The 17,187-nt window shown below is 42.3% G+C and overlaps 1 protein-coding gene across 1 annotated transcript in view; it reads right to left on the bottom strand.

The window, feature by feature from the left end:
• plxna3 (plexin A3) overlaps window positions 1-17,187 on the bottom strand; it is a 118,867-nt gene that overhangs the window by 3,940 nt on the left and 97,740 nt on the right. The window contains exons 12-31 of the mRNA XM_079467385.1: window positions 16,526-16,716; window positions 16,112-16,260; window positions 15,550-15,670; window positions 14,575-14,711; window positions 14,135-14,302; window positions 13,967-14,060; window positions 13,647-13,886; window positions 12,945-13,088; window positions 11,021-11,255; window positions 9,639-9,781; window positions 8,547-8,803; window positions 8,404-8,470; window positions 6,022-6,168; window positions 3,051-3,210; window positions 2,699-2,802; window positions 2,466-2,562; window positions 1,838-2,028; window positions 1,251-1,420; window positions 858-1,070; window positions 283-433 (exon numbers count right to left, since the gene is read on the bottom strand). Of these exons, the coding sequence (XP_079323511.1) occupies window positions 283-433; window positions 858-1,070; window positions 1,251-1,420; window positions 1,838-2,028; window positions 2,466-2,562; window positions 2,699-2,802; window positions 3,051-3,210; window positions 6,022-6,168; window positions 8,404-8,470; window positions 8,547-8,803; window positions 9,639-9,781; window positions 11,021-11,255; window positions 12,945-13,088; window positions 13,647-13,886; window positions 13,967-14,060; window positions 14,135-14,302; window positions 14,575-14,711; window positions 15,550-15,670; window positions 16,112-16,260; window positions 16,526-16,716 (3,179 nt within the window). The remainder of the gene's footprint in view (window positions 1-282; window positions 434-857; window positions 1,071-1,250; window positions 1,421-1,837; window positions 2,029-2,465; window positions 2,563-2,698; window positions 2,803-3,050; window positions 3,211-6,021; window positions 6,169-8,403; window positions 8,471-8,546; window positions 8,804-9,638; window positions 9,782-11,020; window positions 11,256-12,944; window positions 13,089-13,646; window positions 13,887-13,966; window positions 14,061-14,134; window positions 14,303-14,574; window positions 14,712-15,549; window positions 15,671-16,111; window positions 16,261-16,525; window positions 16,717-17,187) is intronic.

Here is a 17,187-nt window from a genome sequence, read left to right as displayed (position 1 = left end):
CCACTAATACAGAAACAACATTTGCAATTCAATTCAAATCTCAGTGATGGTCTGATATACGCTACCACAGTCAAAACACTGCTGGATTTATGGCTGCATTACTCGCATACATATTTTGTGAGCGAGTTTGATTCGTCATAGTTGAACTGCTTGAAATGTAGTTACATTTAATAAAAACATATATTTACGTTGACATCAAACTACATCCGAATTCGCCTGTATCATACATTTGCCGACATCGACATTGAAAGCAGGTCAACAAACACCGGTCACATGTCTCACCTCTTCCCTGTACTTGTTGATGTAGAAGTACAGTTCACTGAGCGCACTCAGTGTGTTGAACTCGTTGCCATGGAGACGAGACTGTTCTACCAGATAGGCATCCATATCCTGATCGCTAATACTAGGCATCTTACTGATGTCTCGGTAATATCTTGAAAACAGACAGAAAAGGGCTGGTTATAATAATAAGAATACAATACAATACAGTAGATTATAATGACAAACTAGTTGATTTGGTGTAAGTTGGGTTTAAAGGGATAGTTGAGCCAAAATCTATCATCATTTATTCATCATCATGTCATTTCAAACCTGTATGACTTTGTTTCTTCTGCGGAACACAAACAGAGATATTTTAAGGAACCAAACAACATTGGCTCTCATTGACTTCCACTGTACGAACACAAATTTCATTTCTCAAAAATCTTCTTTTGTGTTACACAGAAGTAAAAGAGGAATGATGTCAGGATTGTTATTTTTGTGTCAACTATTCTTTTAGGGTTATGATCCTTGTAGGTTCCAGATTGTCCAGATGTCCAGCACAGAGCTGTCTCTCTCTCGCTCTCTCTCTTTCTCACCTCTCCACCCAGCTCTTGTAGTTGGGGATGTCTTTAGCATAGAGGAGTTTGTTGGACGGAGAGTCTTTGCCCAGGCGATGTTCAGACGTCGAACACGAGTCCATGAAGGTCTGAGCCACCACAGACAGACAGGCATCTGTAATGCTGTTCTTATGGATGTCAAAGACAAACTGCGGGTTTTTAATCACATTGACCCAAAACCGCAGGGGAAGGCTGTGAGAGAGACAGAGAGAGAAATGTGATCGCGTCCAGAATAAAACAAAGCTTTAATGGAAACGCTCCGAGAGCTTTCTGTATTTATCAAACTAGAACTGAGCAGCCGACCCAGCAGCACTTCAAAACATGGACATTACAGGAAATGAGGTCAAAGACAGGAAGCGTCGAGTATCTCACCAGTTGCTCTTCCAGGTGTGCCGTACGTCCGGATCGGTGATCTGTCGTTTATCAGCCTGCTCGTCCAGGAAATCAAACATGTATTTGATGGCCAGTGGAAGAGCGCTGCCGCGATGTGCCGTGCTGAACACCGTCTCGAACAGATCGTCCACAAACTTCTGCAGCGTGCCCTGCAAAAACAAACAAATGAAATGCGGATCATGAAAATCGCGTACTGTCTGTTTTAAGGCTAGTTTTCTCACACATTTCTGCCGGGCACATTAATATATAGGTCAGATTCTAAAATCCAGTCGTAAAATAAGGAGACCATTTTAAATGTTCATTTAAATAGCGTTTCTAGATGTGTTTCTAGAAATCAAACCTCAGGAGTGACAAAGAACACGTTTACTGTGATAAAAATCCAGGTTATCACATAAAGAAATACTTTTTTAACTTTTCCTAAATACACGTACAAATGTTGCTGTTGTATTGCTTGAAAGTGAATATGAACTTGTTTTCTTTGCAGTACTTGAGGTCTGAAAAAATACAGAGCATCTTAATAAAACAATACATTAACAGGCTTTTGGGAAGTGCGCTTTATGATATACCTTGGTTGCCAGTAAGCGTGTGAGGTAAATCTCTGACACCATTTTGCTCCCGCGGTCGCCCTCACGCTGGTCCGCGTGCTCGTGGTTCTTCACCAGGTGCCAGAGTTTAGTACCCGTCTCCTGATCCGGGGTGATCATGGGAGCTCTGGACCGCAGGCTGTCTGGACTACTGGATGTCCTCAAAAGGCTCTCTAAACCAGAACGACACAATCAAGATTCATTTAAATACCAACCCATAACATAGCTTGGATATCTTGGCAGTAAGTGAAAAGATAACAGTCTATGCTTTAACAAATCTTATTCTGAGGGCAACAAGAATCCTCTGCTGACATCTGTTCAAAAGCCGCTGTGAATTCTGATGAAACTAATAGACTTGAAATGAAATATAAAATTGTTCCTGTTTGCCACCTTTGAAGTTAAAGCTCCAGGTATAACAACCTTCTCGAACAGAACTGAGCATGCTACGCACAAGTGTGCTTGTCTGCATAAACAGCATCCTAACTAAAACGCATCCTTAGCTCACCAGGACAGAACACGACAGCCCTTCTGTGTTTTGACACAAAACGCCGTAAGTCACCATGATACGCTCAACAAATACAGCTAAAGCCGAGAGGATCACGTGGCTTACCGTATCGACTGAGCGAACGGGTGAATGTGAAGGAGTTGGCGATGTTGTAAGCAGATACCTGCTTCTGAACCAGAGCCACCAAAGTACCATCTGTCACCTGAGAGGAACAAAGCAGAACTATTAAAAACATCTTCATTCCTCTGTGGATATGGGAATCAGTTTCGATGGCTGTAGAACAGTACATGACGATGATATTTGTGTAACAGAGCAGCTGCCGGGAAATGTTGTCCAACCTGATAGTGTGCCAGCGTGTTTAATCTCTTCCAGTCGCTCTCGATCTTTGTGGTGACGTCTTCGTCTTGGAGAATGATTCTGGTCAGTCGACCCTGCCGCCATTCTGGACAATAAACATGATGGTCTGAGTTCATGTGATTTTCAATCCTTGTGTAATGTCTTTGGTACTCTTCCATAACAAGAATCAAGTAACTTTTAAAACCAATATCATTTAGCAATACAAGTTTTCAAAATTCTAGTTCGTTTAAATCGCCTTTGTTAAGAAAGATAAATGGATCCATTTTGATTTCATGTTGCATTTATCAATCATGCATTTTCCAAAACCATCCGTCATTTATACGAGTTATTTACCGAGGTCCATGTCATCGGCCTGCGGTCGCTGTGAGTACGGGATGCCCTTGTACACGGCGTCTAGCAGCTTGTCCTTCACCTGAGTGATTGTGTCACAGTTCAACACCTTAACAGGAACCTCCGTACCTGCATCGCCCTCTGGAGGAATGCACATGAGTGTCTATGTGTGTGAGAGAGAGAGAGAGAGAGAGAGAACAATCTCACAACATTGATTGACAAGGTGACCATCCCTGTTAAATCAAAATGTCTCCATTAAAGGATGTTTTGGAGGATCTGTTGACAGAAATGCATAATAATATACATTACTACATCTTCATAGGTGTATGAAGACCTTACATAACGAAGTGTTTTGCTTTTATTACTTTAAAATGAGCTTTTTCTATCTACATACACAGCGGGTCTCCTTACATGGAATTCGCCATGTTGTTTCTACAGTGGCCCTAAACGGACAAACTTCTACAGAGCGCGCTTCATAAATACGTTATCTTCTTCGGCAAAGAAGCTAAAACGTGACGACATCTTAGTCCTGTGTCAGCCACCGTAGTGCTTCGAAAGGGTGGGTTGAGCGGTGGAGTGAGCCGTTGGATGCAATTCACAACCTCACCACTAGATGCTGCTAGATTTCATACACCTTTAGATACTCATATGCAGGCCACGCACGCAAACATACAGCGGCACATAAAATGGTGTGGAAGGATCGAGAGACCTTATACACTATCAGATTTACCCGGATCTGCCAGCGTATCAAAGATTTATCTGCATCTTTTTCCCCCCTTTGGCTTGATTTATCATAACAGCCATTTCACATTTAACTGTTCCGTCGATGGTGAAATATTTATCCCCTGCAAAGTGATGCTCAAAATATGTGAAATGTGGAGGTTTTGATAAAACGGTCTCATGTGACACTTCTGAATGTAACTGAGAAACATTAAGGGATAGTTCATCCACAGAAAAAGTATGGTACCATTTATTCCATCTCGTGACTAAAACTAACTTTTTTAACACAAAATAAGATATTTTGAGAAATGTCTCTGGTTTATACAACAGAAGTCGATGGGGGTCAGTGTTGTCTGTTATCAACGTTCATCAATATATATATTTTTTGTTCTACAGAAGAAAAAAGCCATATAGGTTTGGAATGACACGAGGATGAGTAACTGCTTTAATACACCTTCATTCGCACCGTGACAACAGTCGATGTAAATTCATGAGACGATCCTCAATTGTGCGATTAAAACAAAGCAGCTGCTGCGGCCGTCCTGTGCATATTCGATCATGAAAACTCGCCGATCCCGAACTCACGACGATTCTTTCAACAGTGAGAATCATTCAAGGAGTTTGCGATTAAAACCCAATTACTCAGTAAATTACGGAATTTCTTCAGCGAGTTATATTTAGGACGTCGGTGTTGGTTTAGGAACTGGATCAGGCTGAAACTGAGCACAGAGGAAATGGGGGTTTATGAACGATTAACGGCGTAAGAACCGGAGCTCATCGCCTGCTGGGTGTGGGAGCAAAGGAGGTGGAGGGTGTAAAGGTGACTTTAGCACATTCATACACACACACAGACACATATTACTGTATGTGGGTTCTCTGAGCATTATTTTGCTTGTTCACTCTCATGTCATTCAAAACGTGTTTGTGACTCTTATTTTAGGAAACGTCTGGGTGTTTTTTGTCCATACAATGGGTCAAATGGGGGCCTGTGTTGTTTGGTTAACAGCGTTCTATGAAATATCTTCTTTTGTGTCCTCCAGACGCAAAACGTCATGGAGGTTTGCAATGACGTGAGGGCGAGCAAACGATGAACGCATTTTCTTTTTTGGGTTCATTGTCCCTTTAAGAACCCCCATTTGGACCAATAAGCATCCAGGACTGGATCTTTAGAATTCATAAAGCTTTGCAACATTTAGTAAACAATCACAATCGGACCACAGGGAGAGCAGATATTTACACCCCTTATAAACCCATATACTATATATAAACCCACATGCGTCCACAGGTCTGATCTTTCCAGGTGGTCCTCTCACGAGGCTTGACAGCAGAATAACTGTGCCACGTATTGATCACTTTAAGCTAAACTATTCTGAACACCGTGGAATTGATGGCCTGTCTTATACTGTAGCTTAACTTCCACCGACGAGCAATAAATTAAAGCTCATTCATTGGTCGGCTTGTATTGTTCTATTCAAAATCAATGCTCCGGCGGTACAGACAGTAAATATGCCCCGAGCGCTGACTCTGATTTGTGTCCGTATTTCTGTTCTGGGCGAAACAGGTGGCCGTGCATTAACCGCTCTTTTGTGTGGATGTTTTTAAATGCGCTTGTACGAACAAAAGATAAATCAGTGTTTATCAGGAGCTGTTTCTGTCCGTCTGGCGGATAAATGGGGAGCTTTGAGGTTGTCTGGATTTGTCATGACAAACGATCCGATTTGTTTCCATCATCATACAAAAGAACGCTTTAGCGCATTACCCCAAAATACTTGATCCAAAGTGACTAAACATACCATGACACATAGCAAATGGCTCAAAAAGACAGCATAAACGCATTTTAAAAAGTTAAATGGCATCCGATCTTGGCTGACCGGGAGATTCGATCATCCGTGTTGGTGTACATCAGGTGTTTAAAACTGTCCGGAGTCGTAATATTAGCAGGACACATCTGACAGGGTGAAATATATGAAGAGTTTGGTTCCAAAATGAGATTTTTAACATCAATCCAAGTGCAGTTGGTTTGTTTTGATTTCAGCCAAAATACAACTAACCAACACAATAAAAACATGATAAAAGACCAAAAAAACATCTCATTTTGTAAACCAACTCTTCATTTGTAACTTTTGATGCTTTCTCCTATATTTAAGCTCAAGTCAAACGCTGGGTCTGCCAAACATGCTCTTCAATGAGTCTCTGGGAGGCTGGAAGAGGGATTATGGGATATGTTAGAGAGCGTAACCGTGGGGACACTGACCAGCTGCTTGTAGTCGATCTGTTGCCGGATGAGCTTGTCTTCGCTCAGGGAGTATCTCGCCTCTCCTGTGATGGCATCTATGGGCCCTTTTTCCATTTGCTGTTTTATAGCACAGTAAAGCATGAAGAGAGGCTCACCAGCACACTCCTGCAGAGAGTGAGAGAGAGAGAGAGAGAGAGAGATTTTTAAGGTGCAATATTCTGCAGTTTTGTCAAATAAATCCACATTTTTCTCATGATGATTTTAATTCCCAATAACTTATTCATGGCAAAAAACAGGGAAAATTTAAATGGCTATTTTTTGCTATTGTACCTTTTAAATTTCAATGTGGAAATAACGTCGTTGACGATTTGCTAACCAACATTTTTCATGTATTAAACTTAATTTTTGCTCTTACCAGGAGCTTTCTGTTGTGGTTGGCGTGAAATTATTCTGAAGATTTTCAACTCGGTTTTGGCTTAATTTCAAGAAACGAAATCTTCATTGCGAATCTCTCTTATTTCAAAAGAGCAAGACAATCTAGTTGTCCATTTATACGTCTCCTTGAAAACCTTTTACCTTTAAAAAACACATGAAAGAACTCCTGCTTCCTGTGCCAAATACCACAGAATGGCAATTCAATAAATTACACCAAGCTGTAATTTTCACGTACTTGGAAACCGCTTAATTGCACCTTTAACAACCGACGAAACGTGTCTGCAAAAAGCAGAGGAAATATACACGTTCGGACATTGAGAAAACGATACGGAGATATAACAGCAGGGAGCAGTACGGAGAAAGTAAGAGCGGCAGCGAGAAGTCCGATCGCGGCTCTTTTCAGACGACATTTGTGAAGTGTGCAGAAGTCTCCAATTACCCATTTAAAAGCGTTTGATGACTAAACAGCGATACAGAGGGGAGGCTATTATTTAGTTCTTAGGCGAGATCTGCTTGACATTATTAATTACAGCTTGACATCCTGATTTGTGCTCTTCTAACACAGGAGGAGCGGTTACCCAACATTCATAGCACTACTGACGAACAGCAAGTCATCCTAAACAAGTGACTTCTTACAGTCGATTCGGAGGTATTCACAGGTTGGGCATTAAGGCCGGCTCAAACCAAAAATGTAAAACAAATTAAAGGAGTCGTGAGACGCGATATCCTGTTTTCATGTCTCTTCGGTGTGTAACAAGTTGTTCAAACACTAGACATGTTAAATTGCAAACATTCAAGTCTCAAACCAAAAGAGATGTTTTAGTTAAAAGCGGAGGCTCATCCAAACCTGCCTACAAAATATATACGCAAAGAAAGAAGGCGCGTCTATTCTATATTCAAGTCTATAATTTTCTGGATATATTCAGGCTTGTAATCGCACGGTACCGGTGACAGCTGTCAATATGCTTTGAAGGCTGATGTTCCGAATATGGTGCTATATTTGGCCAATCTCAACGCGATGGATAGCTGATTTTATTTTATAGGAAGTTGTCATGATGTTCTGAAGATATTTTGAGAAATGTCTCATTGGTTTTGTGTCCATACAATGGAAGTCAATGGGGGCCAATGTCGTTTGGTTACCAGCGTTCTTCAAAATATCTTCTGTGTACTTTAGAAGAAAGAAAGTCATAAGGGTTTGGAATGAGACGAGGGCGAGTAAATGATGCAAGAATTGTTTTGTTTGGGTAAAATATCCCATTAACAAAGAAAGCAATGCAAATAACTTGACAGGCTCAAAGGGGTACTTCAATCAAAAATGAAAATTCTGTCAAGAATTACTCTTAACCATGACGTCAACACTATGATACTACAAATAGCATCCCAAATAGATCCAAACGCCTGCATATTTGCTCAAAATCCTCTCACATATCAGAGTCGAGCTCTATATAAATATACAAGTACGACTATATTATACACAACAGACATGGACATAGCTTTGGCTTACATAATATAAAAAACATTACGAAGTATCCACAGCGGGCTGTGCAATAGAGCCATAAGCCTGAGCAAGCATTTCACAGTAATTACTTCTGTGTGGTGGCCAAAACACTTTAACATCTGCACCGATGGGACTTAAAGACACCGGGCGGCTGGCCAGGGCGACATTCTGTGGGACGATTCCAGTCCAGAATACACAACGCAGGCCTGATCGACACAAGCTGGTTATCTCGGTCAGATCTGGAACACCTGACAGGATGTGGGTTTGAGCAGGGGCCGTCGTGGCCTCGCGAGTGATGTCAGGGCTGGGTGCAAGCCACGACGTTCCAGAGTCACTATCTGGAGCGTTGGCTTTTGAGAGATGTATAAGCGGCTTTACGATGAGTCAACCGGCAAAAACGTCAGCACGCCGAAATCTTCTCACAAATCAACTGTGTATTTTAACGAATGTGTTGACGTTGAACTAACCTTTAGGAAACGGTGGAGGAGGAAGGTGAACCAGTTGGTGAGCATCTTCTCGGCCACAGATTCAGTTCTGCCAAAACAAATGAAACGATTCAAACAAATGTGATCAATAAATGCTGCACATGTTCAGACCAAGCGTCTCTCACCGTCTGAGCAGAAGTTTGGGGTGGTTCCGGTTCTCCAGGTTCTTCTCGATCAGGTCGGCCAGCAGCTGTTTGAGCACCACGGTGGCGTATTCCATCCGTCCCTGCAGCGCAGCCATGAGGAGGGAGGCCACGTTACCGCGGTCCCGCATGGAGAAAGACCTCTGAGCCTCCAGCGTGTGAATGAAGGTCAGCAGGAACATCTTGTTGTTCAGAAGTTGACTGAACAAACGCAGGGCTTTCTCCACATTAGCCGGAGACTGAGAAGAGAGATTGAAGACTTATTTTATCCAAACCCACACGTTGTTCCAAATCCAAAAACAGAATTTTGTTAATTTTTCACCCTTGCGATCTTTCATAGGCTATTAAAGCGAATGTGGACTTGATCTTTTAAGCTACGAAAAGCATCATAGAAGCATTCCGTGCAATTTTCAGACGTTTTTACATGTTAGAAAGAAATACAGAGAAACTTTATGTAAATATGCAAAACAGAAAAACATTTTCATTGTATGAAAAAAAAAACCTTGGGCATTCTGCTAAACATCTGCGTTTCCTAGTAGAAAGAAAGTCATGGGTTTGGAAAATAATGGAGTAAATGATGACAGCATTTTTATTTCTGGATGAGTTTTACTTTTAAACGCACAGAACAAAAAGCAGACAAGAAACAGGAGATGAAAGAAACGCGCACAACAATTCTGCCCCGAACGCACGGTTGAAAAAAAACAGTAGTGGTAAAATGTAATTGTTGAAGGGATTGTTCTTTCTTGCTGACTATTTTCAAGACATTTTTAGTACGGCGCGTCTGCAGACGGCTATTCCACCGGGGCCTGGCAGGGCTGCTGATTTCACTCTGCCTGAGGTTTTAATTAAAAACTGTGCTGAATGAAGGACGTATGGTTTGAAGCACACTACTGAGACAGGAGCTACAGAGCTTTTTCGAGCACTTCGATGGGAATTTTTTGCTTTCTTTTTTTGGCAGAGGGATTAAAAGAAAACGGTCTATGAGTTATGGCAACCTACTTATTGCCACTTGCAAGTGACGGAAAGCACCTGGAGACGGAGAAAGTGAACCAGTGGGTTCTAAAGCCCCCTTACATCTAACTCCTTCAGAACGGGGTGCTCCTCGATGCCCGGGAACATCACACGCATGGTGTAGGTACGATACTCCAGGAAGGGGATCTTTACGCCGTCCATGTCGTTGGTCAGCTCTTGGATGTCTGTTTGGAGCTCGGCAAATGCTGAGAAAAAATTATATCGACAAACGACCATCAGATATAAAACGTGGTATCTAAATTTCTATACATCGTGCAAAGGGATAGTTCATCCAAGAATAACAAAAAAATATCTCTGTGAATTTGCTTCCATACAATGGAAGTCAATGAGGGTCAATGTGGTTGAGGCACCAACTTTCTTTAAAATATCTTCTTTTGTGTTCTGCAGAAAGTCATGCAGGTTTGAAATGACATTTCTGGGTGAACAATCCCTTTATTACAGATTGGAAAAGTGCAAAAACACAGAGCAGCTATAAAAGCTCATTTGTTATAAATAATCATATTTTATCAAATATAAATACGAAAAATTACAAAAAAGTACTTTTAATTAGTAAATTATTTTGATTGAATGTGTAATGCCAACATTGCCATTGCAGGGCAAACCATTTCTTGTTAAATTGACATAAAAGTAACCATATAGTGATTTATATACATCAGTATAAAAATGACTCGTAATATGATTTAAGGTTTACATCGTTACAATGATCCCTTTAGACCTTGCTGCACATATTCAGTGATAATGTCCTTAAGGGCAATTAAATTCCATTTGAAACATAAACTTGACACAGGATCACATAACCAAGCAGAAAAGTTGCATTTCTTCCCAGTTTCACATTTCATCCTATTAATGAATGCAGGAATAACAGCACTGTTTCTGCCGGGGCTCCGGATCCTTTTAACGGCGTGAATAAAAGCGGCATCAAAGGATGAGGATGTGATGATGTCATGACCCAGTTCAGTCTCTCCACACAGACTGCGTCAAACTTAGCAAGAGTCTCGGATCTGCAGTGTTACAGAACATCTAACTCCACACCGCAGGCCGGGTGCTCGCAGGGGCATCGCATACAATAAAATTATACATCACAGCACCATCTGATTTATCCTACGGGTTAAAAACCATTAGTAGCTAATTAAAGCACTTTACACACCTGTCGGAAACAGCCTGGCATGGCCATATGTACCGCAGATGCTGAACTATAAAAAACTGAAAACAGCCGGCCATGCAGGGCAGGGGTGTGGGAACTTTTGAGTTTAGAGAAACGTCACCATTAATTCTTCAGTTGGAATTAGAATTCAATTGGCCACTCGATTGACCAGATAAATACGTAAAGTGACCTGTAAGTGCATGTTTCAAACAGAGATGGCGATAGAGAGGCAAATATTACAGCTTCAATTCTTAACATCACGCGGCTGGAAGTTGGTTACCTTCCTTGCACTCCAGCGCGACCCGGGACTCCAGGTTGTCCATCTGGAGCTGCAGGCGTTTGAGCGTTCGGTCGGCGTCCCTCGTCTTGCGTTTGTACGCGATGAGCACAGCGATGATGGCGATGAGAAGCACGCCTCCGCCCGCCCCGATCCCGATGATGGCGGGCAGCGTGAGGGTGCTGTCGGAATAAATGTGAAGTGTTCCAGGAGAATACTCCAGACCTCCCACCAGAATCTACACAATGACAAAAGACGCCATTAAAGCATTTTCTTTACAAGCACGCGCCCTCCAGTTTCAGAATCCCGCTGGCTTCAGAGGGTCATAATGAGGGCTTTTGATTGGCTAAGGGCACTCACACTGCTTCCTCTTGGATGAAATCAGATCGCAATTAGAATTACTTGAGAATTATGCGATCGTTTGACACTTTCACGTCGCGAATCTCCGCCGGGCCTGCGGTCACGGGACGGCAAATCCTCATCAAATTACTTGAAAAAGTCACTTTGGCAAAGGTGTGACGGCAATTAGTCTGAAATCAGCAGGTAACAGAGGTCTACTCAGAGATTTGGTTTGAGTGAGGCGTGGTACCGTCAGCTCGCTCTTGTACTGTTTTCGCGGACCAATTAAGCGCGGCGTCCTGCCGTCCGTCCTAACGAGTTTCACCTTTCCGGAGCCGATAGGCCCCGCATGGATGCATGAATTATTGAGGCCCGGAGACAGAGGGGAACAAAGTAAAACCTGGAGAGCTGTCGATATGTGTTAGGTCAATTATCTGAGATGTCCCAGCATTCCCAATTTCACCTAAGCTTTTCATTCTTTTGGTTTTTCTACGTTTGTTGAGGATGCCATAATGCTCGACTTGCATCATCCAACTCAACGTTTACATTTACAAAATTGTATACATGGAATTTGTTTTCATGCCGTTTGTGCCAACCAATCAAATGGTGATGTTTACAATTACATTTTTGCATGTGGCAGACACTTTCGCATTCAAGGTTTTCATTTTATAATTTAATACAATCTGGAAAATGTGTTTAACTGGATTGGTGGTGTATGAGTCCAACTTTTACGTAGGCCTTTTTTCAACACGTCCAGGCGAGACTTTTACCACCAAAAGAAAATGTACGGCAGAAGAAAAGGACCACAGCACCGAATTGTACATAGAGAGATATTCCATTTGGGAAATGCTAATAAAAATAAAAAGCGATTAAATAATCGACATTTCATTCATAAATAATCAGATGTGATTGCGGTATCAATCACATCTGACATGCGAATGATGTGTGATTAGGTGCTTAGGTTTAATACACAAAGACAGGGGTCGGTATAAATCTCTAACCCCAACACTGAGCAATAAAAAGTGATGTTTGCCTTCGCAAGATGCACTAATAATAGCAATCATCATCAATGAAGGAGGCTGAACACATCTCTCAGACGTTCAAAGCGTGTGTCAGGGCTCATGGAGGTTATGAAGGATTTCTGTGGGCTGCGTGTAATAATTGTCTGAGACGCCTACAAGAGCCGAGCACCAGATTACGTGGAAAATTGCTTGTATCAGCGTGGCCCTATAATCCTAATAAGCACTTAAATGTATGACGGGCCTCCTCCAGTTGACCTTTACGCTTTCCGTTTCAGTGTTAGGTAAAAACGGTCCCGCACGAGCCAGCGATTTATTACCAGATTGATTAAATAAGGCACATAATGCACGCATAGCCCACGCAAAGCAAACATTCAGCATTTTTGCCGAGCTTATGGCCAGCTTTTCATTTAGTGGCACGTTCATTAGCTGATATATGTTGAGATAAATGAAGGGTCGTAAGTCTGAGTCGCTGTATGGAAGGCGAGGTTCACTGGAAAAAGAGGTTTGTTATGGATTAGGCTGTTTATAATGCATGATGGGAAATGTCACAGCTGAGGGAAGCTCACCGTCACTCGCTGTTCTCCTGTCAGATCCAGCGAATCACAGAGCAGCTGAGTTACAGAGACTGTTAACAGACAGGGCGTTTCTCCAATCATGACGCTGTAATTGAGCCGGGCGTTTCCAGGGGCGGGAGGGATGAGATTCTTTCCCTGTTGAGAGATAAAGCCATGGAAATATAGGGCTCATTTTATTGTCATTTCACACAAACCAAACAAAAATTCAAATAAATTAATTCTTTTCTTTTAATAATATAAAATGTTGAGCCTAATTTACAATAAAAATGTTCAAACCACCCTTCATTGATTATCAGTAGCATACAGTAATGGAAACATTTTTCTCAAATACAAACGAAGAAAAATCTGCATTAAAAAATAAAAGCAATATATGTTTTTAGAAATATGTATTTTAAATACAAAAGAATAATATTTTTGAGGATAACATTTATGTTCCTAATAGTCATTAAAAAATGTGACGATGCAAAACTCAAAATATATTTATATATTTGCAATATATGCATGCAAAAATATATTTATTTTATATATATATATATAAAATACACAGAATGCCTTTTTTATTCTTTTGATTTTGAGGTGAAATATAATCTGTACATTTCTTCATTAGTTTCACCCACAAGCAATAGAACTAAAAAAAATATCAAATGTCAACTCAAACATAAAGATAACAAGATCAGAAAAGAGAGGTCGTGCCTTAAGAACGATTGGTGATCCTGGTTTGACCTCCAGTATCCCAGCATTCCCCAATGGGTCAAAGGTCGGGTTGGGGTAGTATGTGAAAGGGGTTCCGTTAAGTATAAGAAGGGCAGAAACGTGGTCCAGGATGAAGCCGAACTCATCTGGGTGGATACCGCTCTCGGGAGCCTGGCGTTTGGTGTAGATGATGCCCGGAGCCAGACATGTCATCACAGAGTCATTCACCACCGTACAAACCTGTAGAGGTACATTGAGACATGTGTCGGAGATGTGGAGAACGCGAGGTCTCGTAAGAGGACATCTGGCTGAGAACTTACATTCGTGGTCTCCACTCCTCCATATTTGGCTCTGACTTTAGGTTCCTGGATGGTTAGAAGATTGGTTCCTGTGACCGTGAGGGTGGTGCTTCCACTATTAGATAAAAAAATGTTAAGTAACAAACTAGGGGTTGGAAGTAGAGTAAATGTGTGTGTTTGTTTTCATACTTTACGATGCTCCAGTTGGGCTCTACATTGGAGATGGTTGGATCTTCGGTGTAAATGTAACGTGTGTCGCCGGTGACTTCTGCTTTGTCCACGAACAGCTTAACGGATGAAGCCCCGGAGCCTGATGCCGACGGCGGGGTCACGCACACGATCTCACGCACCGTTCTCCTGTCACCCAAAAACACGGGATGTTAAGATACGCTGATATTATTTTCTTCATTACAACCCATCTGCTCTGACTAGACGTGCATCATGTTTCTTGGCTCCACCGGCATGAGAAATCACTGCGAGTTTGAGCATGTGGACATTTCGAGCGGGGCCATGTGTTCTCTCATCCGACGCGGAAATGACACATTTAGCTTCTCTTGAAGCCCAACCGCATCCAACAGATGTCACGGGACACATGAAGATCCGGCGCTGGCAGATGACCAACGACTCACCTGACAAACAGACACTCCTCCTGGCCCAAAAACACAGTCACGGCGCTGCCGGCGTCCAGATGTCGGCCTGAGATAGTCAGCCTGGTCCCACCTGACACTGGCCCTTTCTCCGGCCGCACCCGGCTGAAACTGGGAGTCTGGAGGGACGAGAGACAGCGCGGTTACTTCTGAACAGATGGAGCTCGCTGTAGCGTGATGTAAACATTTCGGCGCGCTAGTTTTCTATTCTGGTACTACACGGAGAGATAACACATCACCGTAATAGAAATGTTAGGTGTGGACGGGCTCGTTTGTTTCGGCGCAGGTCGTGTCTAGTGTCGCTGCGCTACTGTCCATTCAAAGTAATTAGTTGCATGCGGATGTAATTGGTTGGGATGCGTGATTTCATTCGCTTTAGCCTTCTGCCTGACTGAAGCTGCCTGGACCCTATTGATTAGATGTTCAGGGAATACAAGCAGGGTTATTATTTAAGCGTGCGTGTGTGTACGTGTGTGCACATCCCAGAGCTCAAGATAATAGACTAATGCCCTATTCATGATGGGCACCGCTTAAAATTCAGCAGGGAGGAGGAGGTAATTGTGTCATTCTTTACATCCCTTTTCCCTAAAGTGAACCATGTAAACACATAGTGTAAACACATGGGGACCTAGAGACGATTTTATTGGCTAACAGGTTGTAGAAGTGGGCTTGTAACGATTCGAACGATTTCGAGTGCAAAGTCTGATTGGCTGTGAGTCTCAAAGGATGGACGCTTATTGATCAGCTGTGCTCAAATCACCACAAACTAAATGTTAATGGAGAGAAAAAAATCTATACAATAATGATATAATGGACGCGTCCAAAAACGAAGACAGATGCATTGCTGGGCGGTCAGTCGATGACCAAGCAGATGGGATTTTAGTATGAGGTTGCCTACTTATACATGTTGGCTTTTTTTATAAAGTGGTTTGCTTTCTGAAATAAATGAGGGCTTACCACGAAAGAGTATGTCTGAGAAGACTGCGTGCGATACTCGGCGCTGCAGTCGCCAATACACAACTCCACCGGACCACCGGGTGGGCTTGACATCAGTGATTCTTCCATATCACACACAATCCTGTGGAATAAAAACACAACTTATGGAGAAAGCCCAACCACATAAAAAAACAATCACCCCTGTGCAAGCCGACCCATGTGGGGTCTTTCAAAGGTCCATTGTGAAATTTTGGGAGGAGCTATTTGGTAAATACGTTATCTCCTTCTGAAAAAAGCGAAAGACAACATCTTATCCCTGTGTCAGCCGTCATAGTACTTTGAAAGGAAGAGGGGGAGGGTGGAGTGAGCCATTGGTTGCAATTTGGGCCCTCACCACTAGATGCTGCAAAATGTCATACACTGGACCTTTTTTATCGTTTTTCGGATACGGCACTATGGAAAACCATTGTTCTTTAAAGCCCTGCTTTACAAAAAAGTACAGCGGTGATACAATAATGGCATCAAATGTCTTACTATAGTACTTTTATACATAACATGGTACAGACATTCATGTTATTCCAACCTTTCAGCGCTGACATATTCAGAAGCAGCAGGGTTGCAGCGGACCCCCGCCACACGCACATGCGTTATCTCTCGAACCTGCAGCCCAAGATTCTCTCCCTCGATGGTCACACGTGTGCCGCCCTCTTTCGGACCTGTCAGTGGACGGATCTACAGGAACAAACACGAACAGGTACAGTTCGATTTAAATGACTTTCTTTCGCTTTTAGACGTCATCCTGGTTCTAAACGTGCATAAAGGGATACTGAGTAATAGTGTATTCATTTAATCATATTCCGTTAAAATAAAATACGATAAAAATGTGTATTACATCATTTAATTTAACATTTTTAAATCAAATAAAAAAGATGTAGAGAATAAAATAAAGCATTAGTCATAAAACACTGTTTGGATTAACGTGTGGTGTGTGTGTTACCGAAGTAATGCGAGGGTGACTGCAGCGTATGTTACGTCGTCCCTGATGCATCCAGTTGTTCTCAGGTGCGGAACAGTGTTGCTTTAAGAGACACTTCTTTTCAGCCAAACACCAGCCGCATTCAAACGTGCCGTCTGCCTTCAGACACAGTCCACAGCTGTCTCTCTGCGCTTCACACTTATATAAGAGAGCTACGCACAAACACACACACACGGATAGTGAGATCTCAGCTGGTCAGTTAAACGCAGGACAACCGAACGGTGCCAATCGATAATTGAACTGTAAGGGAGATGGAGCCGATGAGAAACCCACGCCAGCGTTTACTGTACCGTGATCTGGTACGCTTCCCACCCGTGTGACCCTGGGCACGCAGATGAGAGAAATCAAGGCGGTTCTGGTGTGGTGGGTGTACAGATCATATTCTTTACATAAAGGAGCTAGTGAGCTGCCTCGCTGTTAAACATCTACATCCTAATAAAAAGCGATAGCTCATAAATGATATGAAACGCTTTCGAAGGGCTGTTTATACTAAAAACTATAACGATATTAGTGTCCAAACCAATGGATGATAAACATTGTTTATTCTAAGCTCATGCGCTCCAGTTTCACATTTTACATGAGAAAAGATTTTGATTGTCTACCGATGTTTTTGTGTCCATCAT

This window comes from Barbatula barbatula (genome assembly GCF_947034865.1).
Source record: "Barbatula barbatula genome assembly, chromosome: 11".
Taxonomy (NCBI): Eukaryota; Metazoa; Chordata; class Actinopteri; order Cypriniformes; family Nemacheilidae; genus Barbatula; species Barbatula barbatula.
This window is presented reverse-complemented; position numbering and strand designations above follow the sequence as displayed.